The 27448-nt window shown below is 41.1% G+C and overlaps 1 protein-coding gene across 1 annotated transcript in view; it reads right to left on the bottom strand.

The window, feature by feature from the left end:
* Window positions 1–737: 737 nt before the first annotated feature.
* The window catches only part of LOC132835298 (zinc finger protein 729-like), a 97554-nt gene continuing 70843 nt past the window's right edge, over window positions 738–27448 (bottom strand). The window contains exon 4 of the mRNA XM_060854724.1: window positions 738–1525. Within this exon, the coding sequence (XP_060710707.1) occupies window positions 759–1525 (767 nt within the window). The 3' untranslated portion in view covers window positions 738–758. The remainder of the gene's footprint in view (window positions 1526–27448) is intronic.

The raw sequence follows: 27448 nt of genomic DNA, 5'->3' as shown, positions 1-27448 counted from the left end.
CATGTTATAGGAAAGAAAGTATTAAAATGGAGAGGGTTCAGAAGAGATTTACCAGGATGTTGCTGGAAACTGAGGGTTTGAGTTGTAACGAGAGGCTTGATTGCGTGGGACTTTTTTCACTGGAGCATAGGAGGTTGAGAGGTGACTTTATCGAGGTTTATATAATCATTAGGGGTATAGATAAGGTGAATGGCAGATGTCTTTTCCCTAAGGTAGGGGATTTCAAGACTGGGGGGGATATTTTTAAGGTGAGAGGAGAAAGATTTTAAAAAGACATTGGATGCAGTTTTGTTTTACAAAGAGTGTGTGGTTCGTGTGTGAAATGAACTTCCAGAGGAAGTGGAGTATGTGGATACAGTTACAATGTTTAAAAGACATTTCGATAAGTTCATGAATAAGAAATGTTTGGAGGGATACGGGGCTGGTTTAGTTTGGAATTATGATCGGCATGGAATGATTAGACTGAAAGGTCTGTTTCCATGCTGTATGACTCTATGATTCTAGTAACACGAGCAGGGTTTGGTGCAGGATGTCATGCTTTGGCGTACTGTCAAGAAGCACATGTTGTGAGACAGGTTTGATTATACGTCAAGTATTCCCGAGGCTCATGCGGTAATGTACGAATCAGACGTTTGCTTAGAAAAAAAACCTCACAATAGAAGTCCAATGAAAATGGAATTCAACCATTTGTTTTGACCTATATGTGAAGCACTGATAATAGGTTCCAGTTGTTGACAAAACATCCTGACAAAGAGTAATCAATCCATGTTCCTCAAGCCTGTCATGCCTGATTCTTGTCTTTGTTCCTGGAAGTCCTTCTGGGATCCATCCATCCATCCATGTGTCTTCTGGTGCCTTTTGTAGTTGTCCCAGTGTCCAGTGGTGTACTCACACTGGGGACATTTGAACGGCTTCTCTCCAGTGTGCCTCAGCATGTGGCGTTTGAGATTCATGCTCTGGTTACAGCTGTAATTGCAGATATGGCACTTAAATGGTTTGTCGCCCGAGTGGATGCGTTCATGTCTCTTCAGGTTCGCCAGGTTGCCACAGGCATAATTGCACCGATCACACTTGAAGGGCTTCTCACCAGTATGAATGCGGACATGCCTCTTGAGATTGTCAAGGTGAGCTGAAGCGTACTGGCATTGTGAGCATTTGTATGGTTTTTCACCACTATGGGTTTTCATGTGCCTCATCAGGTGATTGGGATACTGAGAGATAAAAGTGCACAGCTTGCAAGGGAAAACCTTGTCACCTTTTTCTGGGCTGCTCCGTTCTCCTCCTAAATCCTCTCCTTCCCCTTCCTCCCCGAAACCATGGATCAAGCCATCAAAGACACATCTTGGACAGTGCTGGCCGACCAAACAAGTTGCCTGTACAGAGTCATCCAGCACCATGCCACACCGCTGGCAAGTGAGAGGAAGCATCAGTCCTGGGAATGAGCTAGATTCCACAACTCCATTCCCTGTGTCCAGCAGGCTTCCAGCTTCATCGGCACTCTGCAGGAAATCCAAGATCTCGGAGTCTGCAAAAACAGAAAGAACACACGACACTGTCAGTGATTCCCTTTCAGCAGCAAATCTAGTGAAACATAATCTGTCCACTTAAGCACGTTGTGTCTACATTGTCAGGATGAGATAAAATTCTGATTGTAAGATTTTCTGCAGTTTGTGATTGATCTACTGAACAACAATAGCTGATGTTTCTGTAGCACCTTCAACATGAAGAAGTGTCCCAAGGTGTTTCACAGACACTGAGCCACCGAAGGAAATAATAGATTCGATGACCAAAACCTTGGTCAAAGATATACATTTTAAGGAATGCCATAAAGGAGGAAAGTGAGGTAGTGAGATGAAGGTAAAGAATTCCAGAACTTGGGACCTAGGCAATTAAAGGCACAGCCTTCAATAGTGGAAGAATTAAAATGGGGAATGTACCGAGATGATCATTAGAGGAATATGGATGATATATCAGCAGGATGGGGGAGCTGGAGAAGATTACAGAGATATAGAGTGGCAAGATGATGAAGGGATTTGAAAACAATGAAGGATAAGAACTATGAAATTAAGACATCACTTGACTACGAGCTGATGTACATGGTGAGCACGGAGGTCATAGAGGAAAGAGACTTTCTGTGAGTGAAGAAACCAAGGGTAAAAGTATAGGATAAAGTCTCCATGGACCTCCTGGACCAGAGGCTCCTTTCTCATTAGAGAGAGGGAGTGGGAGATGATGTGGTGGTTTAACCTGGGGGTCACCATACCTTAAGTGAGGGGAGAATTTACCTTAAGCAGCAGAATTTTGAATGACCTCACATTTACAGAAGGTAAAATGTGGATTGTTTTGGAATAATTAAGTAGAGGCACAAAGGAGGGTTTCAGCAGCAGGTAAGCTGAAACAAGGATGAAGTTGGGTGATATTATGAAGCTGAAAATGTGTTGCTGGTTAAAGCACAGCAGGTCAGGCAGCATCCAAGGAACAGGAAATTCGATGTTTCGGGCCAGAGCCCTTCATCAGGAATGAGGAGAGGGTGCATTATGAAAGTAGAAATAGGTAGTTCTAAAGATAGTACAAACAGGAAATTTGTGATCTTGCTATTAAATATGACACCAAGGTTGCAATAAGCTGTTGCCAAAGAGAGGAATGGAGTTGGTAGCTAGAGAATAAAGTTTAGAGTAGAGATCAAAAACAGTGGCCCCAGTTTTTCAATAGTTTCTAAGAAACATATTCTGCTTAACCAGACCGGATGTCAGATAATTAAAGTCATAATTCAGCAACAGTGGAAGAGTCAAGAAGCACTGTTGTGAGATACAAGTTTGCTTTCAGATGATGGCGCCAAATAGCAACAGATAGACAAGAAATAGATGTGGGCCAAGGATGCATCCTTGAAGGCACCAGAGATAATGGTGAGTGAATGATGGCAAGTGAGTCTCTGACAACGATGAGATAAATAAGAGTGGAACCACATGAGCACAGTCCCACCCAGATAGATAATATTGGAGAAGAATGATGTTGTAAACATTGTCAAAGGATGTGGACAATTACATCAGGATAAGGAGAGCAACCTTACCATTGTCCAGTCAATTGGTTGTCATTTGTGCTTGGGTAAGAACCATTTTGCTCCTGAGGCAGGGATTGAAATGTTATTGGGAAGCTTCAAACATGGAGTTCTGGGAAAGATGAGAATTGATTTGGGAAGAAAGGGAGGTTGTAGCTGGGTGGGTAGTTTGTAAAGATGTTGGGAGTAAAGAGGACTGTTTATCTGAGGTGAGGGGCAAGGATATCAGATTTAAAGGAGAGAGGTACAACACCTAAAAAGAGAAAACCGCTTTCAGGAAGTAACATTGGAACCAGAAGGGGAAGGTGGGTACTCAACAGTTTCGTGGGAATAGGGTTGAGCAACAGAAGGTTGATCTCCTAAATGAGATGAAGTCAGAGAGGGCATGTCAATAGCTCGGAGAGGAAAGAGAGAGAGATTGGAGTTCAGGGCCGGGGCAAAGGCCAGCATTAAAAGATTTTTGGTTGGGTGTGCTTGAGGCAGTCAGCTGAATAGATTGAAACAATCTTAGTGACAAAGAAGTACAAAAATTAAATAATGAGAATAAAATGAGACTTTGACCATTTATGATGGCTTTTGCCATTAGCTGTAGTAGGCTTATAGCTCTCTGCTGTGCATGTTTATGTGGCATTAATGAGTTATATTATTACATTTAAAAAAACTTTAGTACAGCACATTTAAAGAAACAACTTATTTACTGTGATGCAATAATGAAAATTGTATGATTACATGAGAAAAGTATCAAGTAATTGACATTACAGTGATAATGATCTGTGGCTGTTCTCCATTTGCAGTTAGTCAAGGTTATCAATATGACAGTTTAATCATGTTCTTATGAAACCATAACTATCCCATCTCTTTTTATTACTAATCATTACTTAGTCACCAGATAATCTAAAATGTCAGAGATGGAGACTAAAACACTACTTCACCAGCTTCAACAGAATATCATAAAGCCATAACACATAGAAGCAGAAGTAGAATTTAAGACGTACCAAGTTTACACTGCCATTCATGGCTGATCTGATAACCCTCAACTCCATTTTCCTGCCTTTTCCCCATAACCCTTAATTCCCTTACTAAATTAAAATCTGTCTATCTCGGCTTTGAGTATACTTAACAACACAGCCTGCAGTAAAGAAATCTATGGATTCACTACCCTCTAAGAGAAAATAATACTCCTCATCTTTGTCTTAAAAGATAATTCCTTACTCGGAGATTATGCCTTTGGCAGAAGGTGAACCAATAGTTCCACATCTGTCCTGTAAAGCCTCTTAAGAATATTATGTATCTCAATTATGTCTCCCCTTATTCTTTTAAATTGCAATTAATACAGGTCCTACATACTCCACCTCTCCCTGTAAGAAAATTGCTGCATACCTGGGATAAACACTTCGAAGCTTCTCTGTGCTGCCTCCAATATCAATATATCTTTGCTCAGATAAGGGGACCAAAACGTTCACAGTATTCTAGGTGTGGTCACACTAGTACTTTACACGGTTTAGTAAGACATCCCTATTTTTATCCTCCATTCCCATGAAACAAAAGCTAACATTCCACTTACCTTCCCCATTACTCAATGAAGTTGGACATTAGCTTTTCGTGAATCTTGTATGAGGACCCCCAAGTCCCCCTGTGCTACAGCTTTCTGTGGTCTTTCCTTTTTAAATAATATTAAATTCTTCAATCCAAAATGCCCAACTTTATATTTTCCCACATGTTTCATCTGTTAGATTTTTTGCTGATTCACTTAACCAGTCAGTATTCCTCTGTAGGTTCCTTACTATTTGATTTCCCACCTATTTTTGTGTCAGCAGCAAATTGCTGATAGTACATTTTCTTCCATCATCCATGTCATTGAAAGATATTGTTATTAACAGTGGGCAGGAGTTACAGATTGCCATCCTGAAAATGTTCTCTTTATCCATACTTTCTGTGTTCTATAATTTAGCCAATCCTCTATCCATGCAAACAAGGGTGATGCCATATTGGATTTGGTGCTGGGAAATGAACCTGGCCAGATGTTAGATTTGGAGGTAGGTAAGCACTTTGGAAATAGTGACCATAATTTGGTTACATTTACAATAGCAATGGGCAGGGATAGCTATATAGCACAGGAAAAGAGGTATTTCTGGGGGAAAGGCAATGATGATGCAATTAGGCAAGATTTAGGATGCATAGGATGGGGAAGGAAACTACAGGGGATGGATACACTTGAAATATGGAGCTTATTCAAGGAGCAGATACTGCAGGTCCTTGATAGGTATCTACCTGTCAGGCAGGGAGGTAGTTGTTGAGAGAGGGAGCCATGGTTTACTAAAGAAGTTGAAGCTCTTGTCAAGAGGAAGAAGTCTTATGTGAGGCATGAAGGCTCAGTTAGGGTGCTTTAGAGTTATAAGTTAGCCAGAAAAGATCTAAAGGGAGGGCTAAGAAGAGCCAGGAGGGGACATGAGAAGTTGTTGGCGAATGGGATCAAAGAAAACACTAAGGCCTTTTATAGGTATGTCAGGAATAAAAGAATAACTCGAGTAAGATTAGGGCCAATCAAAGACAGTGGGAAGTTGTGTGTGGAATCCGAAGACATTGGGGAAGTGCTTAATGAATCCTTTTCATCAGTATTCACTTTGAAAAAGGGCAATGTTAGTGAGAATACTGAGATACAGGTTACTAGAATAGATAGGACAAAGAGGAGGTCTTAACAAATAGATAAGATCCCTGGGCCGGATGGAATTTACCCTTGGATTCTCTGGGAAATCAGGGAGGAGAATGCAAAGCCTTTGGCTTTGATCTTTATGTCATCATTGTTGACAACAGTAGTGCCAGAAGACTGGAGGATAGCAAATGTTGTTCCCTTGTTTGAGAAGGGGAGTAGGGACAAGTCTGGTAATTATAGGCCGGTTAACCTTACTTTGGTTATGGTTAATGTGTTGGAAAAGATTATAAGAGACAGAATTTATAATAATCTAGAAAGGAATGATTTGATTAGGGTAGTCAACATGGTTTTGTGAAGGGTAGGACATGCCTCACTAACCTTATTGAGTTCTTCGAGAAGGTGACAAAACAGGTGGATGAAAATAAAGCGGTTCATGTGGTGTATAAGGATTTCAGTAAGGTGTTCAAGAAGGTTCCACATGGTTTGGGATTGAAGGTGATTTAACAGACAGAAGGTCGTGGTTGATGGGAAATGTTCACCTTGGAGCTCAGTTACCAGTGGTGTGCCACAAGGATTTGTTTTTGGACCACTGCTGTTTGTCATTTTTATAAATGATGTGGATATGGGCATAGGAGGATGGGTTAGTAAATGTGTGGATGACACTAAGGCAGGCAGGGTTATGGATAGTGCCGAAGGATGTTATGGGTTACAGAGGAACTTAGATAAGATGCAGAGCTGGGCTGAGAAGGGAAAATGGAGTTTAATGTGCAAAATGTGTGAGATAGTTCTCTTCGGAAGAAATAGGAATGCAGAGAACTGCGCTAATGGTAAAATTCTTGGCAGTGTAGATGAACAGAGAGATCTCAGTGTCCAGGTACATAAATCCCTGAAAGTTGCCACCCAGGTTGGTAGGGTTGTGAAGAAGAAATATGCTGTGTCAGCGTTTATTGGTAGGGGGAATGGGTTTTGGGGTAAAAAATGAGGTCTGCAGATGCTGGAGATCACAGTTGAAAATGTGTTGCTGGTTAAAGCACAGCAGGTTAGGCAGCATCCAAGGAATAGGAAATTCGACGTTTCGGGCATAAGCCCTTCATCAGGAATGGGTTTTGGAGCCATGAGATCATGCTTCAGCTATACAAGACACTGGTAAGGCCACACCTGGATTACTGTGTACAGTTCCGGTCACTGCATTACAGGAAGAATGTGGAAGCTTTGGAAAGGGTTCAGAGGAGATTTACTAGGATGTTGCCTGGTATGGAAGGAAGGTCTTATGTGGAAAGGCAGAAGGAACTGAGGCTGTTTTCATTGAAGAGAAGAAGGTTGAGAGGTACTTAATCAAGACATATAAGATAATCAGACGGTTCGATAGGGTGGACAGCGGCAGCCTTTTTCCTCAGGTGGTGAAGGCTAACATGAGGGGATATAGCTTTAAATGAGGGATGATAGATTTAGGACAGATATCAGAGGTAGTCTCTTCACTCAGAGTAGTAGGGGCATGGAATGGCTTGGCTGCAACAGTAGTAGACTTGCTAACATTGAGGGCATTTAAATGGGCATTGGACATATGTATGGATAATAATGGAATGGTACAGGTTAGGTGGGCATCAGATTAATTTCATAGGTCAGCGCAATATTAAGTGCCAAAAGGCCTGTACTGCGCTGTAACGTTCTATATTCTATATTCAATATCCAACACCATACATATGGTACTTTATCAAACACCATTTAGAGAACCAAGTACATTACAACAACTGATTCCTCTTTATCTATTGTGCTTCTTACCTCCTCAAAGAACTGCAATCACTTTGTCAGGCATAATTTCCCCTTTGTGAAATCACGTTGACTCTGGCTTGATTACATTATGCATTTTCAAATGCTTTGCTATTTTGCCCTTTATAATAGACTATAACAGTTTTACAACAAAAAGTGTTGAACTGACTGGCTTATAGTTACCTGTTTTTCTTTTGTCTCTATCCCTTGTTGAAAAATTGGGTTACTTTGGCAGTTTTCGGTCTTCTTGGACTTTCCCTAACACTAACGATCCCACTGGAAATTACTACCAGTGCATCCATTATCCTAGGATGCATCCCATCATTTCCAGGGGACTTGTCGATCTACAACCCCAGTGTACCAAGCACTTTTTCTCTCACAATAGTTATTTTATTTATTCTCCCTCCATTTTTTTTAAATCTCTTGAATAGTTAGCAATTTTGGGATGCTATTAATGTGTTCTAATGTGAATAGTAATGCTAATTTTTACTTAATTCCTTTGTCATTTCCTGGTTCTCCATTATTATTTGCCAGCCTAATTCTCTAAAGGACCTACGTAATTTCAAGAAGCTTTTGCAGTTGTTCTTGATATTATTTGCAAGTTTACCCTCAAAGTTTATTTTCTCCATCACTTCTTCATTGTTTGGTTGGTTTTTAAAACTTTCCCAATCTTCTGGCTTTCCATTAATTTTTGCCAGATTGAAAAAATATTCTTATGCTTAACTTCCCTGGTTAACTGTGGTTTGCTTATCCCCATTATAGAATTTGTATTCCTCACTGGAGTATGTCTTCTCTATGAGCCATGAATTATTTTCTTAAACTTTTAAAATGATTCTCAACCATTTTTGCTGTTAAACTTCTTCTCAGTTCACTCTAGTCAGCACTGCCCTCATTCCTGATGACAAGTGTGGTCCCCCAGGGTTCAGTGTTGGGGATGCAGCTGTTCACTTTATATATTAATGATCTGGATGAATAGACTGGGGGCATTCTGATGAAGTTCGCCGATGATGCGAAGTTAGGCAGACAGGCAGGTAGTACTGAGGAGGTGGGGAAGCTGCAGAAAGATTTAGACAGTTTAGGAGGGTGGTCCAGGAAATGGCTGATGAAATTCAATGTGAGCAAGTGCGAGGTCTTGCACTTTGAAAGAAAGAATACAGGCATGGACTATTTTTTTAAACGTTAAGAAAATTCATAAAACCGAAAGACAAAGAGACCTGGGAGTGCTGGTCCAGAATTCTCTAAAGATTCACAGATTGAGTCCATGATTAAGAAAGCAAATGTAATGTTGACATTTATCTCAAGAGGGTTGGAATATAAAAGCAGCAACATGCTTCTGAGACTTTATAAAACTCTAGTTAGGCCTCTTTAGAATACTGTGTCCAATTTTGAGCCCCACATCTCAGGATGGAGATACTGACACTGGAGCGTGTCCAGTAGAGATTCACACAGCTGATCCCTGGAATGGTATGCCTAACAAATGATGAATGGCTGAGGATTCTTGGATTGTATTCACTTAGAGATTAGAATGTTGAGGTGAGATCTAATAGAAACTTACAAGCTAATGCATGGCTTAGAAAGGGTGGACGCTGAGACGTTGTTTCCATTAGGCAGGGAGACCAGGACCCATGCGCACAGCTTTAGAATTAGAGGGAGTCAATTTAGAACAGAAATGAGGAGACATTTCTTCAGCCGGAGAGTCGTGGGCCTGTGGAATTCATTGCCCACGGAACGCAGAGGAGGCTGGGACGTTGGGTGTTTTCAAGGCAGAGATTGATAAATTTTTGATCTCACAAGGAATTAAGGGATACAGGGAGAGTCGGTTAAGTTCTGTTGAAATGCCCATCAGCCATGATTGAATGGCGGAGTGGACTCGCTGGGCCAAATGGCCTTACTTCCACTCCTATGTCTTATGGTCTTATGGTAATTACCCTGATTTAAGCTTAGCATATTTGTTTATTGCTATTGTACTTATTCCATTAGCATGCAAACCAATTTATGATGATGCCTGGTATTGAAAAGATGCTTGGTATTGAACAGATGCTTGCTCCTGTGTTTGTGATGAGGAGACTGTTAAACTGATCATCACATTTTAGTAGACTTGCATCAGATTGCAACCAGTGCAAGGTTCACATCTAAAGAAGGGTAGTCTTCGTGCATTTTATCTCTTCTGCAGCACATATACAGAGATGATGACTCATAGCATTTTATGGGATAATTTTAAATGATTTAAATAATTTGAAGAAAGAATTTCAGAGTGGGTATATGAATGGAGGGCAGCAACAATGGAACTTTCTGGAAAAGTGCTGCTCATCATGGGATGAAACGGCAAAGGAAGTCAAGAGGTTAAACCGTGGTTTCCAAAAAATACTGAGAAAAGGTTAGTTTATATATCGAATTATATTTCTGTGGACAACACCCTGAAAGGATACAGTTTTTGAAATTATGTTGGACTAGAATTCCCTGATTGTTTATGAAACCTCTAATGTGAAAAGTATACGTGCACTTCCACCCAGCTTCTCCCTATGTCTGGAAATCACCTGCATAGTTAAAACAGTTGATGCTGCAGGTGGCAGAAGGTATTTTATAGAAGCAGCATTTTATTGTTTCAATTAAAAGAAAAATGTGATAATATGTTTAAGCTCCAATTGGACACCAGCCAAAAGTTCAGTTGTAGTGAAAGTCACAGTGTGCTGAGTTGATGACACAGCACAGTTTTGTCGGTCAATGGGGGAAGAGTTTCATTTCAGTCATACAGTATTTGAATGGAGGCACAAATATTAGTGGCAGACAGAGAGTCATTGAGATATACAGCAAGGAAACAGATCCTTTGTTCCAACCCATCCATGCCGACTAGATATCCCAACCCAATCTAGTCCCACCTGCCAGCACCCGGCCCATATCCCTCCAAACTCTTCCTAACCATATACTCATCCAGATGCCTTTTAAATGTTGCAATCTGGAAAGACAATCTGGAAGGATTGTCTTGGTATTAACAGTTTTAATAAAAGTCACTGTGTGCTGAGTTGGTGGCACAGCATAGTTTTGTTAGTCAACCCTGATTAATGTCTGTTTTATTATTAATTGCACCTCACTTTCATTTGGAAAACGTGCTCATTATTTCAATAGCTGCTGGTTGCAAAAATTAAACATTTGTCATAAATTCAACAAAAGTTGCCCTGAATATTTGTCTGTGGATTGTGTTGACACATTGCCAGAGATTGGCAAGAAAGTTGATTGTATGGTGTTGCTTACCAGAAACTGTTCAAACTTGATGCTCCCTAACTACTGTCTTTGTATTACAGTCAGTGGTGGTAACATGGGATGTGATGGCAGGGTGCGAGGCATTAACTAAAGTCACAAAAGTGATGTAAACACACATGTACACAATGAGTTGGTGAGATCTACAAATTAGTAATAAGATTTCAGATAACTTAATTTAGGAGGAAGTGCAAGTCTCCAAAATCTTTTCTTCCCTTTAATTTTCCCAATAACATCAGAAAGATAGAAATTTGCATATACATAGCACATTTCAAAATATCTAAAGTGCTTCAAAGTGAAATATTTTTGAAGTGTCATTGCTGTTTTAATTAAGTGCAATCTGTGCTTCTATTGTGTTTTTTTCTGTTTCATCGAGTTTTTATTGTACTAAAAATGTCAAAAGTACTTCACGGGCCTCAATCAGTAAAAACTGGCATTTAATCACTTACAGAGATATTAGGACAAGCAAGCAAAATTTGGTCAGAAGTAAATTTTAAGGAACTATTGAAAGAAAAGAAGGGTTACTGAGGCAGAGAGGAAATTAAGCAGGAAATTCCAGACTTTCCGGTCGACATATCTGAAGACAGGGCTACCTAATGACCTGGAGTCGCTGAACAGACCAGAATTGGAAAGATGCAGAGATCTAAAAGGAGACTGCATATACATACCTCTCTCTGAAGGAGGGATGACACATTCTTTTAATGTTGTTCTTTGCAAACCGAAGCATTAACTTCCCAATTCATCCCCAACCCGGAAGTGAGGTCTGAGTTCTTTTTTGGTGTAAATTGGTGGTGAAGCTTTTTTGCAGAAAACATCAAGATCACTCAACTCAGAAGGTGAGGTAAAAAACATTCAGGTATTGTCAAGAATCAAACATATTCTGTGCAGTCATTTTGCTAAGAAACAGCACATAACTAGACAGAGAGATGTTTGGAAACATTACTTCCATAACTAAGCTGCCATCAAATCTGGATGCTAACCAGTTTTTTCAATGCCCTCACCACTTCATGTCACCTACACCCCCTCCCCCCCCCCCCAATGGCAAGCTGCAGTACAGGAATTTGAAGGTAGATATTTACATCCCATAACCTTATAGTGATAACAGAAGTTCTCCCGGTTGTAAGGTTTATAATTCATAAAAGCAAATATTTAAACACCCACAGGATAAAGTTCATGCAACATCCTTTCCCATTCATTCAACAAACATCAGTTGCTGCTTTTTTTGAAACAAGTGAAGGAGCGAGTGAGTCAGGTGACAACCAGTAGGCCACCTGCCACCACCGGGAAAATGTACCATACTGCCTGGCGATCAACTCATTAAGAACCAAACAGTAGGATTTGACAAATCACAGGCCTTGCTGTTGGTGTCCCAGATCGCCAGAAGCTGTTAGCCAATCACAGGCCAGTCCTGAAGTCTGATTCAACTGCATGAAGATGTGTGCTTTATGCGCTTTTCTCATGGGTGCTGGGAGGAGGGAATCAGGAGAAAAGGGGCTAAGAGCAGTGAGGTGGCTTTCAGAGGGCACCTCCATAACCCCATCTGTGCCTCTATTTGCCCTTAATTGGGCTAATTGGGGTAAATGCCCCTGCCCACCTCACTACTCCCTGCAACCCCTCCACAACCCATAGAATATCACCACAGCTTCCGGATTTGGAAACTATCCAATTTTCATGCCTACCAGGGAAGCAAATGATCATGGAGGTGGTGGGTTGATGTCTTTCAGAAGCCATTCAATGACTGCTTATAGGTCTTAATCGGTCGTGGATAAAGAAAGATGCCCTGTATGATTTTGGGCTGCACTTTAACCTTTCAAGTCAAACATAATTATAGATTTTTAAAAAATCTTTATAGATATTATTACACACCTCTGGAGCAAGTGGGACTTGAACCCAGGTCTCCTGGCTCAGAATATATTGTCATAATAGACAATAGACAATAGGTGCAGGAGTAGGCCATTCATTATTATCATGGCTGATCATCCACAATCAGTATCCTTTTCCTGCCTTATCCCCAGAACCCTTGATTCCACTATCATTTTTTTAGCATCCCTATAGTGTGGAAACAGGCCCTTTGGCCCAACTAATCCACACCAACCCTCTGAAGAGAAACCTACCCAGACGCATTCCCCCTGAATGATGCACCTAACTCTACGGGCAATTTAGCATGACCAATTCACCTAACCTGCACATCTTTGGACTGTGGGAGGAAACCAGAGCACCCGGAGGAAACCCATGCAGACACGGGGAGAATGTGCAAACTCCACACAGACAGTCACCCGAGGCTGGAATCGAATCCGGCTCCCTGCTGCTGTGAGGCAGCAGTGCTCACCACTTAGCCACTGTGCCGCTCTTTAAGAGCTCTATCCATCTCTTTTCTGAAAGTATCCAGAGACTTGGACTCCACTGCCTTCTGGGACAGAGCATTCCAAATATCCACCACTCTCTGGGTGAAGAAGTTTCTCCTCAACTCTGTTCTAGATGGCCTACCCCTTATTTTTAAACTTTGTCCTCTAGTTCTAGACTCACCCATCAGCGGAAAATGCTTCCTTCTTCCAGAGTGTTCAATCCTTTAATAACTTCATATATCTCAATTAGATTCTCTCTCATCATTCTAACCTCAAGTGTATACAAGCCTAGTTGCTCCAATCTTTCAACGTATGATAGTCCCGCCTTTCTGGGAATTGACCGCGTGAACCTACGCTGCACTCCCTCAATAGCCAGAATGTCCTTCCACAAATTTGGAGACCAAAAATGCACACAATACTCCAGGTGCGGTCTCACCAGGCTGCTGTACAGCTGCAGAAGGACCTCTTTGCTCATATACTCAATTCCTCTTGTTATGAAAGCTAGCATGCCATTAGATTTCTTCACTACCTGCTGTACCTGCATGCTTGCTTTCATTGACTGATGTACAAGATCACCTAGATCTTGTTGTACCTCCCCTTTATCAAACTTGACTCCATTTAGATAGTAATCTGCCTTCTTTTCTTGCCACCAAAGTGGATAACCACACATTTATCCACATTAAACTGCAACTGTATTGCATCTGTCCACTCACCTAGCCTGTCCGAATCACCCTGTATTCTCATAACATCCTCCTCACATTTCACCATGCCACCCAGCTTTGCGTCATTAGCAAATTTGCTAATATTACTTTTAATACCATCACCTCTATCATTAATGTATATTGTAAACAGCTGCAGTCCCAGCACTGAAACTTGTGATACCCCACTGGTCACCGCCTGCCATTCCGAAAGGAACCCGTTTAGCACTACTCTTTGCTTCCTGTCAGCCAACCAATTTTCAATCCAAGTCAGTATTTTGCCCCCAATACCATGTGCCCTAATTTTGCTCACTAATCTATCAAAGGCTTTCTGAAAGCCCAGGTACACTGCATCCACTGGTTCTCCCTTGTCCATCTTCATAGTTACGTCGTGAAACCATTCCAGATTCCCCTTCATAAATCCATGCTGACTCTGACCTATCTCGTTACTACTATTCAAATGAGTCATCATTTCATCTTTTATAATTGACTCCAGCATCTTTCCCACCACTGAGGTCAGGCTAACTGCTCTATAATTCCCTGTTTTCTTTCTCCCTACTTTCTTGAAATGTGGGACAAGATTAGACATCCTCTAATCTGCAAGAACTGATCCTGAATCTATAGAACATTGAATAGAGTTCAACTATTAAAATTATAGACTGAGTTTGAAAGAACAAATCTAAATTGTTTCTAATCCAGATTCGTTACAACATCCATTCCAAGTACAAACATATAAGGACAAAATAAGTGATTTTTAATAAAAGCAACAGTTTTCAGTTGACCCACTTAGTGATTCCAGTGTGTAACACTGGTTGACACTGCACAGATCTCTTGTTCTTTTATGTTGAGGTTCTTCTTCTGTCTTCAATTTTCCTTTCTTGTGCACAGCACTTATTAGCCCTTACAGGCCAGTTAATGCCAGTGTATGATCAGAAACATCCTGTACTCTGTCTTATTAGTGCGTGAACCCATTCATGGTCAACCTTAGATTGACTTAGTATTGGCTGTTCAATTTCTGATGGGTTTATTTCAAAATAATAATCATGTTAGTGACATCATTTCCTATCGTTTCCTGACTGGTTCCTTGAGAGACCAATTATTGAAAGATCATCTTTTTTTGCAGCAGATTGTCTCTCTTAGCTTTCCAACTCCACAGATCCTTACTAAGATAATGCAACACAAATGAATAATTTATGCATAGAGAAATGAGGAGCAGAAGTAGGTCTTTAACCCTTCAAGCCTTGTCCACCATTAAATATGATCATTGTTGGTTCTCTATTCAATGGTATTTCCTCATCTCAGTCATAAATGGACTACCCTAGATCCTGAGACTGTGAGCTTTGGTTCTCGACTATCCAACTACGGGAAACATCCTCCCTGCATCCAGCTCTTCAGTGGAAGTGTGACAGTGGGAGATTCAGCAATGGTAATACCATTATATGTTCCTTGGTGAAACCCTGTTTAATCCAGAAAGTGCTGAAAATGTGTTGCTGGAAAAGCGCAGCAGGTCAGGCAGCATCCAAGGAACTGGAAATTCGACGTTTCAGGCATAAGCCCTTCATCAGGAATCAGGATTCCTGATGAAGGGCTTATGCCCGAAACGTCGAATGTCCTGTTCCTTGGATGCTGCCTGACCTGCTGCGCTTTTCCAGCAACACATTTTCAGCTCTGAGCTCCAGCATTTGCAGACCTCACTTAATCCAGAAAGTGTCCAAATAATCCAATATCTTCCACTTCTCCACATAAATATAGTTTCCATTTGAGAATAAGTCTCAACATATGAGAATGAGTCTTTTTCTGACCAAGGTTTTATCCAGAATTTTCCTGCACTGCAGAGTGATGTAAAGGAAATACAAATTCAGCCACCTTTCATGAAGCAGTGATTACAGGCTTTTACTCAGGACTATTTTCCAGCATTACAATGCTTTTTTGAGTTATGATACTTTTGTCGCATCAGCTTTTCTTTAAATTGGTTAGTCAGATTTTCCAAAGTTTTGTAAAAAGGCATTCAGTATTCACTTCCAAACATCTAATTTGAATGTCAGATGCCACTCCCCCATCTACTAACATATGAGAGGTGAGGAAAGGTTGGGGGTGTGGGGTTAACTCAGTCATACAATAATGGAGGTTTTAGTCATTTTCCAATCATGGAGATTGGAAATCCTCAAAGAAAGAGAATTGGGATTAGCCAACAACTGTAGACTATGCAGTCCTGAACAGCTGCTGTGAGTTAGAAATATTAAAGAAAGCACAGTGAAATGCAAATAATATATTTTACGAGAGAAAACCATGCTGATTGGTTAGCATGTCAATTTTTATTGGTTGAGGCACTTAATGAGAAATCAAGGATGTTGCCAAGTTCCCAAATAATGCCTAACAGACACAAGAAGACAGATCCATGTTAAATGTATGTAGGTTAGGTGTGGTGTGAATGTTAACAGGTTATTCAAGAAATGTGAGATTTTGCAGGCAAAGGGAAATTCATTAGTTGCAAATGATTTAGTTTTCATAAAGGCATTTGTCACTGGATTACAAAGATCCACAAGGCATCAACTAAAAATTGGCCTAACTAGAGCAAGTGTCTAACAGTTTTGATGGGTCTCTTACTGAAATATTTCTATCATCAATAGACACAGGTGAGGTGCTGGAAGACTAGAGGTCGGCTAACATGGTGCTACTGTTTAAGAAGGGTGGTAAGGACAAGCCAGGGAACTATATGTTGGATGTGATCTATATGGACTTCAGTAAGGTGTTCGACAAGGTTCCCCATGGGAGACTGGTTAGCAAGGTTAAATACAGGGACAATTTGCTATGTGGATACAGAACTGGCTCAAAGGTGGAAGACAGAGGGTGGTGGTGGAGGGTTGTTTTCCAGACTGGAGGCCTGTGACCAGAGGAGTGCCACAAGAATCGGTGCTGGGTCCTCTTCATTTCGATGTGAGCATAAGAGGTATGGTTAGTAAGTTTGCAGATGACACCAAAATTGGAGATGTATTGGACAGCAAAGAAGGTTACCTCAGATTACAAAGGGATCTTGATCAGATGGGCCAATGGGCTGAGACGTGGCAGATGGAGTTTAATTAAGATAAATGCAAGGTAGTGCATTTTGGGAAAACAAATCTTAGCAGACTTATATACTTAATGATAAGGTCGTAGGGAGTGTTGCTGAACAAAGAGACCTTGGAGTGCAGGTTCATAGCTCCTTGAAAGTGGAGTCACAGGTAGATAGGATAGTAAAGGCAGCGTTTGGTATGCTTTCCTTTATTGGTCAGAGTATTGAGAACAGGAGTTGGAGGCCGTCTTGCAGCTGTACAGGACATTGATTAGGCCACTGTTGGAATATTGCGGGCATTTCTGGTCTCCTTTCTATTGGAAAGATGTTGTTGAACTTGAAAGAGTTCAGAAAATATTTACAAGGATGTTGCCAGGGTTGGAGGATTTGAGCTATAGGGGAAGGCTGAACAGACTGGGGCTGTTTTCCCTGGAGCGTCGGAGGCTGAAGGCTGGCCTTATAGAGGTTTATAAAATTATGAGGGGCATAGATAGGATAAGTAGACAAAGTATTTTCCCTGGGGTGGAGGAATTCAGAACGAGAAGGCATAGGTTTAAGGTGAGAGAGGAAAGATAGAAAAGAGACCTAAGGGGCAACTTTTTCACACAGAGGGTGGTACATGTATGGAATGAGGTGCTGGAAGCTGGTACAATTGCAACATTTAAAAGGCATCTGGATGGGTATATGAATAGGAAGGGTTTGGAGGGATATGGGCCGGGTGCTGGCAGGTGGGATTAGATTGGGTTGGGATATCTGATTGGCAAGGCCAAGTTGGACCAAAGAGTGTTTGCAAGCTGTACATCTCTATGACTCTATGTGCAATATATTTGCTTCTTTTATTAACACAAAAGGGGCTGGATGATTTGGGAAGGCTAATATGTGTAAATTGGGAAGTGAATGCACACTAATGGAGGACTGACTGAATACAGCATGCAGTGATGTTGAGATGAAAAAATAAGAAATGTACAAATGGATATGGATAGATTAGGTGAACGGGCTAAAATTTCGCAGGAATCTAATGTGGATATCCATTTTTATCAGAGAATAGAATGTTCTGAAGAAGGGTCATAGGACTTGAAACGTTAACTCTGTCACATTAGTTTCATAGTGACATGAATGGATGTCACTTTGAGCAAGTATAAATGAATCACATTATGATCTTGATGATTATCTTTATTTCTTTTTAGTGTAACTATAAGGACATGCTTGATGGTTCAGCAACAGTAATCTAGTTGTGGAATCACATCTAACAGCATGCGTTTCATTTTAGATTTTGCAAACCCAACTTGGTTGAGTAAGTTCTGAACTGCATGTCCCTTGCGTTGTCCATTATGGAATGAATATAGACCAAAATCAATCAACCCATGCTTGCGAACATCTGCTGTAAGGTGTGATTCGGTGATTGCTCAGAAAGCGCTGAACAATCCTGAATGCACTAACAGTAACATGTAAAGCCAATTTAAGATAATGTAGCTCATCTTTGTTCACTAGAAGCTACATATATTTAACATGGTTCTGTTTTCTTGTGTCTTTTATGCATCATTTGGGAACTTGGCAACCTCTTTGATTTCTTATTAAATACCTCAGCCAATAAGAATTAACATGCTAACCAATCAGTATGCTTTTCTCTTGTAAAATATATGATGATAATTTGAAATTTTGCATTCTTGTGTTGGTTATGATCATTGCAAAACAAATTTTTAGCAATATTCAGGTTCTGTGCTATGAAGTGTGCATTATTAAGTGAGTATATTAAATGAGTGTGATGAATATTATGTTGTCTGTATTATAAGAAAACCGCATCAAGTGTGTTCATCTACCTGTGAACTGAAAACCAAAGTCAAACTCAATCTCATAACCTGGAATGTGTGAACCCTCATAATCAACGAGCAAAAGTCATCCTGAATGAAGAACTGCGCTGACTGCCCATGGACTCAGGCATTTCAACACTGATTTTGGATTAGAATGGTGCTGGAAAAGCACAGCAGTTCAGGCAGCATCCGAGGAGCAAGATCAACTATGCCATTGTTTTGGTCTTAGAATTGAACAGTGTCCTCATTACCAAAATGATGACCAGTGCAGATGACTGTTGGACAGACTGCAGGTTCATCTGCTCCTCGATGTCCATCAAATGCCACCAGAAGCAGTTGAAGACAAAGAAACAGTTCAGAAAAAAAGCTCAACATTAAGCAGCTTGAAGAACCAAGCAGACTAGTGAACTTTGAACAATGTCTTCACTAAAATCTCAAAAGAGTTCATTCTGATGGAGTGGAGCAAATCTGCAAAGAGTTAAGAACAACCTTCATCTCACGCTGTGAAGAATCCATCAGCTACAAGACCAGGAAACACTAAGACTGATTTGATGATCGTTACAATATATCCAAGACCTCATTGACAACCAAAAAAAAGGCTCTCCAAGCCTGTAAAAACTACATCACCAGTGAAGTAAAGAGGAGAACTCATCAAACAGCAAAGTCCAAGTTACAAAGAAGAACTAGAGAAATCAAGATCCAGTGGTGGACTGAAAAAGCTACAACTACATGCCAGCAGGCTTGAAAGTTGAAGTTTCTTCGATGCCATCAAGATAATGTATAGACCCTATATCCTTGGCCTCAAACAGGTGTGGAACCCTTTTGCGAGACAGAGAAAACACCAGCCTCCAATGAAGAGAACATGTAAAAGAACTCCTAAACCATAATCCAATTGCTGATGAGGTGTTTAAGGAAATCCCCCAACTCCCCTTCAAAAATGATCTTGGACTCTCACCTAGTATGGCTGAAGTTGAAGCTATCATTAGACATGTGAAGAAGCAATAAGATACCAGCAGAAATGTTTAAACTTGGAGGAACAGACCTTATGCATCATCTCCATCAACTAATCTTAAAAGATCTGGAACAAAAAAGAAAACCTTACTGACCTCAGGGATGCTGACATCACCACCAGCTATCAAGAAAAAAGACAAAGTGGACTGTGGGAACTACCATGAAATCTCCCTATTCTCCATTGCTTAGAAGATTATTGCACAAATCCTCGCCAGGCACCTTCTCCCTAGGTCGAAGGAAATCTTTCCTGAAAGCCAGGGTAGCTTCCAATCAAACTGTGCATCTATGGACATGATTTACACTGCTGAGTAATTCCAAGAGAGTTGTCAGGAACAACACCAACTACGCTACATCATCGTCATCATCATCATCGATCTGACCAAGGCTTTTGACTCAGTCAATCAGGTAGTGCTATGGGAGACCCTTGTAAATACTAGCTGTCCTGTGAAATACATCAACCTATTTTGTCTCATCCATAACAAGATGTCAGCAATGATCCTCCCCAATGGTAAAGGGGTCAAACAGCGATGCAACATTGTCTCCACCCTTTCTTACATCACCACCATTCTGGATTGTGTGGTGTGAAAATTGACAACTTTTCCTTCCATTCTGTAGTCAATGTTAACCAGTTGAAATCCAAGAACAAACTGAGGCAGACCTTCAGTCTGCAGATTACAGTGTCTCCTCTGCTCCCTTGGAAAAGGATCTTCAAGCTTCTCTGAATGCCTTCTCGAAAGCACACTGAAGAATGGGTCTCCACATCAACCTCAAGAAGTCTCAAATCCTTTACCAATTCGGCTGGTCCAACCCTCCATTAAGATCAACAGAAAAATCCTCCCAAATGTGAAACATTTCCGCTACCTGGGAAGCCAACCCTCAACTAAGACTAACATTGAAGTAGAATTAAAAAAAAAGCACACAGCCCCAGGTTATAGTCCAACAGGTTAATTTGGAAGCACTAGCTTTCAGAGCACTGCTCCTTCATCAGGTGATTACGCTGATGGCAGCTCTCCAAAAGCTAGTGCTTCCAAAGAAAACTATTGGACTATAACCTGGTGTTGTGTGATTTTTAACTTTGTACATCCCAGCCCAACACCGGCACTTCCAAATCATTGATGCAGAGATTCAACGTTGCATCCATTCTAAGAATGTTGCCTTTGGAAGCATAAGGATGAGAAACTTTGAGGATCGTTACATTTGTACTAAAACCAAGATAATTGTGCGTGTGTCAGTCATCCTTCTAATTCTTCTATGTGGCTGGATTATATATAGATGTCACCTCAGCACATTTGAGAAGTACCATCAATGCTGGTTGACAAGGTTTCTCTGCATCAGCGAGGAAGACTGGGATACTAATCTCAGTGTCCATGAAACCACCAATAGCACCAGCATCAAGGCTATGATCATCTGAAAACAACTCTGGTGTGCAGCCAAGAGGTTGGGTTGCTTGAGTTCCAACTGCCAAAGCAAGTCTTCTTCGTCCGGCTGAAAGAAGGCACTCGAATGAGAGGAGGAAAAGAAAGAGTTTTAAAGACTTCTTAAGGACTTGCTGAAGACTTCCCCTAAATGCAATATAGATGGCAACACATGGAAGATCCTCATTCAAAAGAAATCGACTTGGAGGAAGCCGAATTATGTAAGTGCAAAGAAACTGAGTCATGATGTTTGAGAATGGTGTCTGAAGTTCAAATTCATGCTGGATTATACTGGGAAATGTAAAGTAGCCACTGGGTCTCAACCTCCGTAGTAGAGAGAAGCCTCTGTAGTAGAATAGAAGAAGCGGTATCACAGATCACAGGAATTGGTGGCCATTCAGCCCACATACACTCACCCTAGAGATGCTGCAAATCTGTTCCAACTCGCCTGCCATTTGCACACACCCTCCAAATCTTCCCTTAAAAAGTTAAATTTACAAGTGGCCACAGATGGTTGCGGAGTAGGATGCTTCAGCCAGAGCTCATTCGCTTCTTTCTGATTTTTTTTCCTTTTCTTTGCTCCTGGTCTCAGTGTGGAACTGGTGAGGCGGCCTCTCAGCAACCAGTGGCAGTATCTTGGCGTGCAAGCAGGTTCTGCCCGGGCACGTTCCAGAGGCAGGAGGTCAAGATCAGAGAGGCAGCAGCTTCAACAGCAGCAACGAACGCATCGTGGCCCAATGTGGAAAGAGTGAGCTGTGAGGGAGGTCCACCAGTATCTGCAGCAGCAGCAAGAACAGGCAGCTGAGGTCGCCTGGAGAATGAGCGAAGGGGAGAACTCAAGGACTGTTGAACTTCTAACTTTATTCCTATATTTTTCTAGATTATATTAAGAAGGACTTCAATGTTAACTATTACATTACTACTTTATTTTTCAACTTATTCTATGAAAATGTTCAACTTTTTCAACTTTGTTTCTTTCACTATTTTGTACCCAAGATGGCATGTGGTGACATTAGACACTTTTCACTTTTGACTCAGTCAATCGGGTAGTCCTATGGAAGGCCCTTCCTCCATCACAAAATGTCAGCAATGATCCTCCCTGATGGGAAAGGGGTCAAACAGGGATGAGACATCAACTTCACCAACATATTCCACCCTGATCTTAAATTCACTTCGGCCATCTCAGCCACCTCCCTCCCTTTCCTGGACCTCTCCATCACTAGCAAGGTCCGACTCAACACTGACATTTTCTACAAACCCACAACTCTGACTGCGACCTGGATTACTCCTCCTCCCACGCTGCCTCCTGTAACATTGCTATCCCTTATTCTCAATTCTTCAGCCTCTGCCACATCTGCTCCCAGGAGGACTAGTTACACCACAGAACACACCAGATGGCCTCCTTCTTTAAAGACTGCAATTTCCCTCCCACGTGGTTGATGCTGCACATCTCATCCACTTCCCGCACCTCCGCGCTTGAACCCCACCCGTCCAACTGCAACAAGGACAGAACTCCCACTGGTTCTTACTTTCACCCCACCAACCTCCGTATACATCGCATGATCCGCCCATTTTGCTACCTACTAACAGACCCCACTGCCAGAGATATATTTCCTTCCCTACCCCTATCCACTTTCCGTAAAGATCATTCCCTCTGTGACTACCTGGTCATGTCCATGCCCCCCAACAACTCACCCTCCCTTCCTGGTACCTTCCCTTGCCACTGCAGGAATTGCAAAACCTGTACCTCCACCTCACCTCCATTCAAGGCCTCAAAGGAGCCTTCCACATCCAAAGTTTCACCTGCACTTCCACACATCATTTACTCTATCCATTACTCCTGATGTGGTCTCCTCTATATTGGGGAGACCAAATGCCTACTCGCAGAGCGCTTCAGAGATCATCTCCAGGATACCCACAACAACCAACTCTACCGTCCCATGGCCGAATGCTTCAACTGCCCTTCCCATTCCGCCGAGGACATGCAGGTCCTGGGCCTGCTCTATTACCACTGCCTCAGCTTCTGCCTCAGGACACTCCAACCCCATGACATCAATGTGGATTTCATCAGTTTCCTCATTTCCCCTCTCACCTTATCCCAGTTCCAGCTCAGCTCAGCACCGCCCTCATGACTTATTCATCTTCCTTCCCATCTATCCACTCCACCCTCCCCCTCCAACCTATCACCATTACCCCCACCTCCATCCACCTATTGCACTCTCAGCTACCTTACACCCCTCCCTCAGCCCTATCCCCACCCCACTTCCATTTATCTCTCCATCCCCTGAAGCTCCCAGACTCATTCCTGATGAAGGGCTTTTGCCCGAAACGTCGATTTTCCTGCTCCTTGGAAGCTGCCTGATCTGCTGTGCTTTTCTGACACCACACTCTCAACTCTATTCTCCAGCATCTGCAGTCCTCACTTTCGCCTACTTTTCACTGTACTCCTGTACTTGAATATATGACAACAAAATCTAAATATAAGACTGAGAACTGACCGGATACAAGTTACCAGCATAGAAAGGATTTGATAGGGCAGATGTAGAAAAGATGTTTCCACTTGTGGATTGCACCAGAACTAAGGGGCAAAAACATTAGACAGTCATTAATCAATCCAATAGGAATTTCAGGAGAACCCTCAATCCAGAGTCTAGTTAAAATGACAGTCTGAATGTAAAAAGCAGATATGCACTGAAGGATGCTAAGTAAATATTAGAGAGCTATGGAAGGATATATTGATGGGTGAGATAAAGGGGAATGGAAGATAGTATATAGCATATACACTAGTTATGCTGCATAACTTGTTTCATGCTTGAAATACCTTAATACTAAATGACCACATAGAATAGATAGTCACAATATTGTATTAAATTCTATATGAAGTGAATGCTGAAAATTTGTTTTGAAATAACTTTTATTTAAATAGTGCCTTTCACAATGTCAGGACATGCCAAAGTGCTTCACAGTCAATGAAATATTGTTAACACTTAACCATTGTTGTACAGTAGGAAATAGGTCCCCAATTTGTGCACAGCAAGCTCCCACAATAAATACATGATCTGGATAAATGTTGACCTAGCTTTTGAGAGACCCTGCCCTTTCCCAACATTGTGTATTGCTATTTTCCTAGCTTGTTACCTATGACTATGACCAGTTGAGTGTGTTATTAAGGATATTTGATTGTACCAGATCCCTACAAAGGAATCAACAACTTAAAGACAGAGCTGCAAATGAGAAAAGATAAGCAAGCAAAACTAAAGCTTTCATTAAAAGTGAGAAACGAGTTCATAACGAAAAACAAGCACATTTAAAAATGAATCAACTCATGGTGAATTTCCCATTGAGCTTGCAATCACATAACCTCCTACAATTTCCTGCTTTGAATGGCTTAGTTTTTAACTGAATATATTCATGGTGACCATCCAATGTTTTAAATTTAGTTAGGAAACAGCTTGTGCCTCTCATTAACTTTTGTACTAAATATTCAACTGTGTGTGAAGGCAAATTAATTATACTTCAATTAAATCTATCAACATTGTCTCATTTGGAGGTGAAGTCACATGACACATTTCTGCAAGCTGTGTGAAAGGAGGGGGCACAAGCAGTAATCTCACTTTATTTGAACTTCACACCCACAGCAGTAAAGTTTAAACTATTCTCTAGTGCTGCGTCTTCCAACATGATTGTGAATGTTTTAGCATCAATATTGAGGTCACGCCAGCTGTCCATAGTTAAATGTAATTCAGATACTGATAAATGAAGCTTCATTGTGATTGCAGCCACCCAGGGCATACAATTCAAGTGCCCCTGCAATGTGGGGGCTGACAGCATCGCTCTGATGGTTCCATATTTCAATACCCAAGTACCAAACTGTGACCGATCCTTGCAGAATAGGCGACCCCTTAAATGAAGTCTTGAACTAATTAATTTTTCCTCTGTTTTAGTGAAACCAGCAATTGTTTAGGCATTCCTCACTAGCAAAATAATGGATTCTGATTTCCACAAGCCTTAGGGATATTTACAAAATTTTGTGATGAGAAATTACAAAGTTTGATATTATCACAAATGCCTTCCTTTACAGTGCAGAAACATTGACAAAATTGATTAGTCCTCTATTTGTATTGAATAGATCAATTGAAGTTTATCTCAAGTACATTTACACAGCATCTTTAACATCTCAAAGTCAGTGAAGCTTCTCGAGCAAAGAAGTCACTGCTTAAGAGTGGAAATCAGTTAAAAGTGCTATCTAAATAGCATTGTGGGAACTTTGGCTATATTGAAATTACTAAAGATAATCAATATCAAGTAGTGTAAATTTGGAAGCTTCAGTCTAAAAATGAACAATAATTACCAATGTTAATTCACATTAGTGCAAAATTTCAACATTTGATGAAACTAAGTAAGGCTTCACATGGTTTCGAACAGTAATTGATCTAAAGAAATAATTTCTAACCCGTGATGTGGCATTTGCACATTTTACCAATGATTGCAGTCTTAAAACATGTCTTCACTTGTACGACTTTCTATTTGTATAATGCCTGTTTCCTCCAGTTTCTCTTTCATCTTCTTGATTACATTGGCTGAAAGGCCTCAAGAATGTCATTGACACCCAGCTCCACATTAAACCCTTCAACAATTCCTTTTGCTTGTGGCTTCTGCCTCACATATATACAGACACTGAGTAGATAAAGAGGCTGATACAGTGCAAACATAAGAAATTGCAAAGCTATTCGCTTTTGTCTTCAGAACAGAAAATTAGTTGATGAGACTTGGATATTCTTGGACAAGGAACACAGCATGCAGGTACAGCAGACAACTAAGAGCAAATGGTGTATTAATATTTAGTACAGGGGGACTGGAATGTAAGGAATACTAAGCCTTGCTAAAATTGTGCAGGGCTTTGGCATGAACATGCCTCAAAATTGGGTGCAGTTTGGAAGAATATACCTGTATTTGAGGTAATACCAGGTTCACAGACTGATCCCTGGGATTTCCGGGTTGTTCTGAATAGTAGCTGAATAAATTAGGTCTTTATTCTCCAGGGTTTCAAAAGAATAACAGGTGATCTTAAAATATTCCAAATTATGAAGCAATTTGATAGGGTAAGTATTCAGAGGTTGTTTGCCTGGCTGGGAATCCAGAACAAGGCTTACAATTACGTGAGACTAATCGCTGAAGACTACAAAGAGGATTTTTCTCCTGCCCATGCAAAGATCTGAAAACTTTAGTAATTTTCTTCTTGACAAAGTTGTAGATATAGTGTGATTAAATATATTTAAGTTGAATGTTACAATCTCCCCCCAAAACAGTTTTGGTTTGAGAGAACACATAAAACATGCAGGATGCATTGTCCACAAGACCACCACATTCATGTCTATTATTAGACATGAAACAGAGGAAGGTGTCCACCAACCTAGCTGTCCTTTGGTCTATTAAGGGCCTTATGCAGCCAATTATTGCCAACATATTACCACTGCCATAATACACTGCAGGGTGGCAGAAAGAGGACGTTGGTTATTTGAGGGGCACCAATCCCAAAGATTTTACATACCTAGAGGGAGAAACTTATAACACACAAAAATGAATGTACTGATTGTAGTAGACCACCATTCCGAAATATATGGATTGGGCCAGTGGGTGTCATTTGTAAGTTTTCCGGTTTCTCTCTTCTAGGCCCCAGTTTGAACCTGCCTCCCTGGCCTGGGAAACTCCCTCCTCTCCCTAGCAGGTCGAATCCTCATTGAGCTGAAAACCCAGGACTTACCGCTATCATGTATCCTACTTTGATCTCTGTGGGGTTCCAAACAGTCTCAGCAACACCCATTGTTGTATTGTGCTACTGCTAGGACTGTTAAGAGCTGCTGGATTATCAGAGTTTTTATTAAATGTCATTAATGATTGTAACATGTTTATTAAATCCAGTTGTTTGGCACTGAGGAAGGGGAGGGGGAAAGATGATCTGTCCTTCTCCATCAAAATCCAATCCTTGGTCTAACATGGCATGAAGGGTCATGAAACAGGCTGGGGTGGGGTGGGGGGGGGGGGGGGGGGGGGTGTGTGCATGTGTGTGTATGTCAACCCAAAGCTCATAATGACAGAGCACAATCAATGGACCATGTGGTCTTCTCCCACTCAAGAACCTTGCTTTCAGCGTAGTGCGATATAAGTACCATTATGTGCAGAATGGACCTCTGTAGAGGTGTAATCATATTTAAAAAACAATGAAACTCAATTAAAACAAAAAAAGGTCAAATCAATTTCCTTTCTCTCACAACAGATCATTTCCTGTTAAGTTATGAATAAGAATGTGCTACTCAGAGTGGGCGATATGAAGCCTCAGTGGTTAACCTCGCAGCATCAGTAACAGGTTTGATTCC

This window comes from Hemiscyllium ocellatum, chromosome 3, assembly GCF_020745735.1.
Source record: "Hemiscyllium ocellatum isolate sHemOce1 chromosome 3, sHemOce1.pat.X.cur, whole genome shotgun sequence".
In the NCBI taxonomy this organism is placed as follows: Eukaryota; Metazoa; Chordata; class Chondrichthyes; order Orectolobiformes; family Hemiscylliidae; genus Hemiscyllium; species Hemiscyllium ocellatum.
This window is presented reverse-complemented; position numbering and strand designations above follow the sequence as displayed.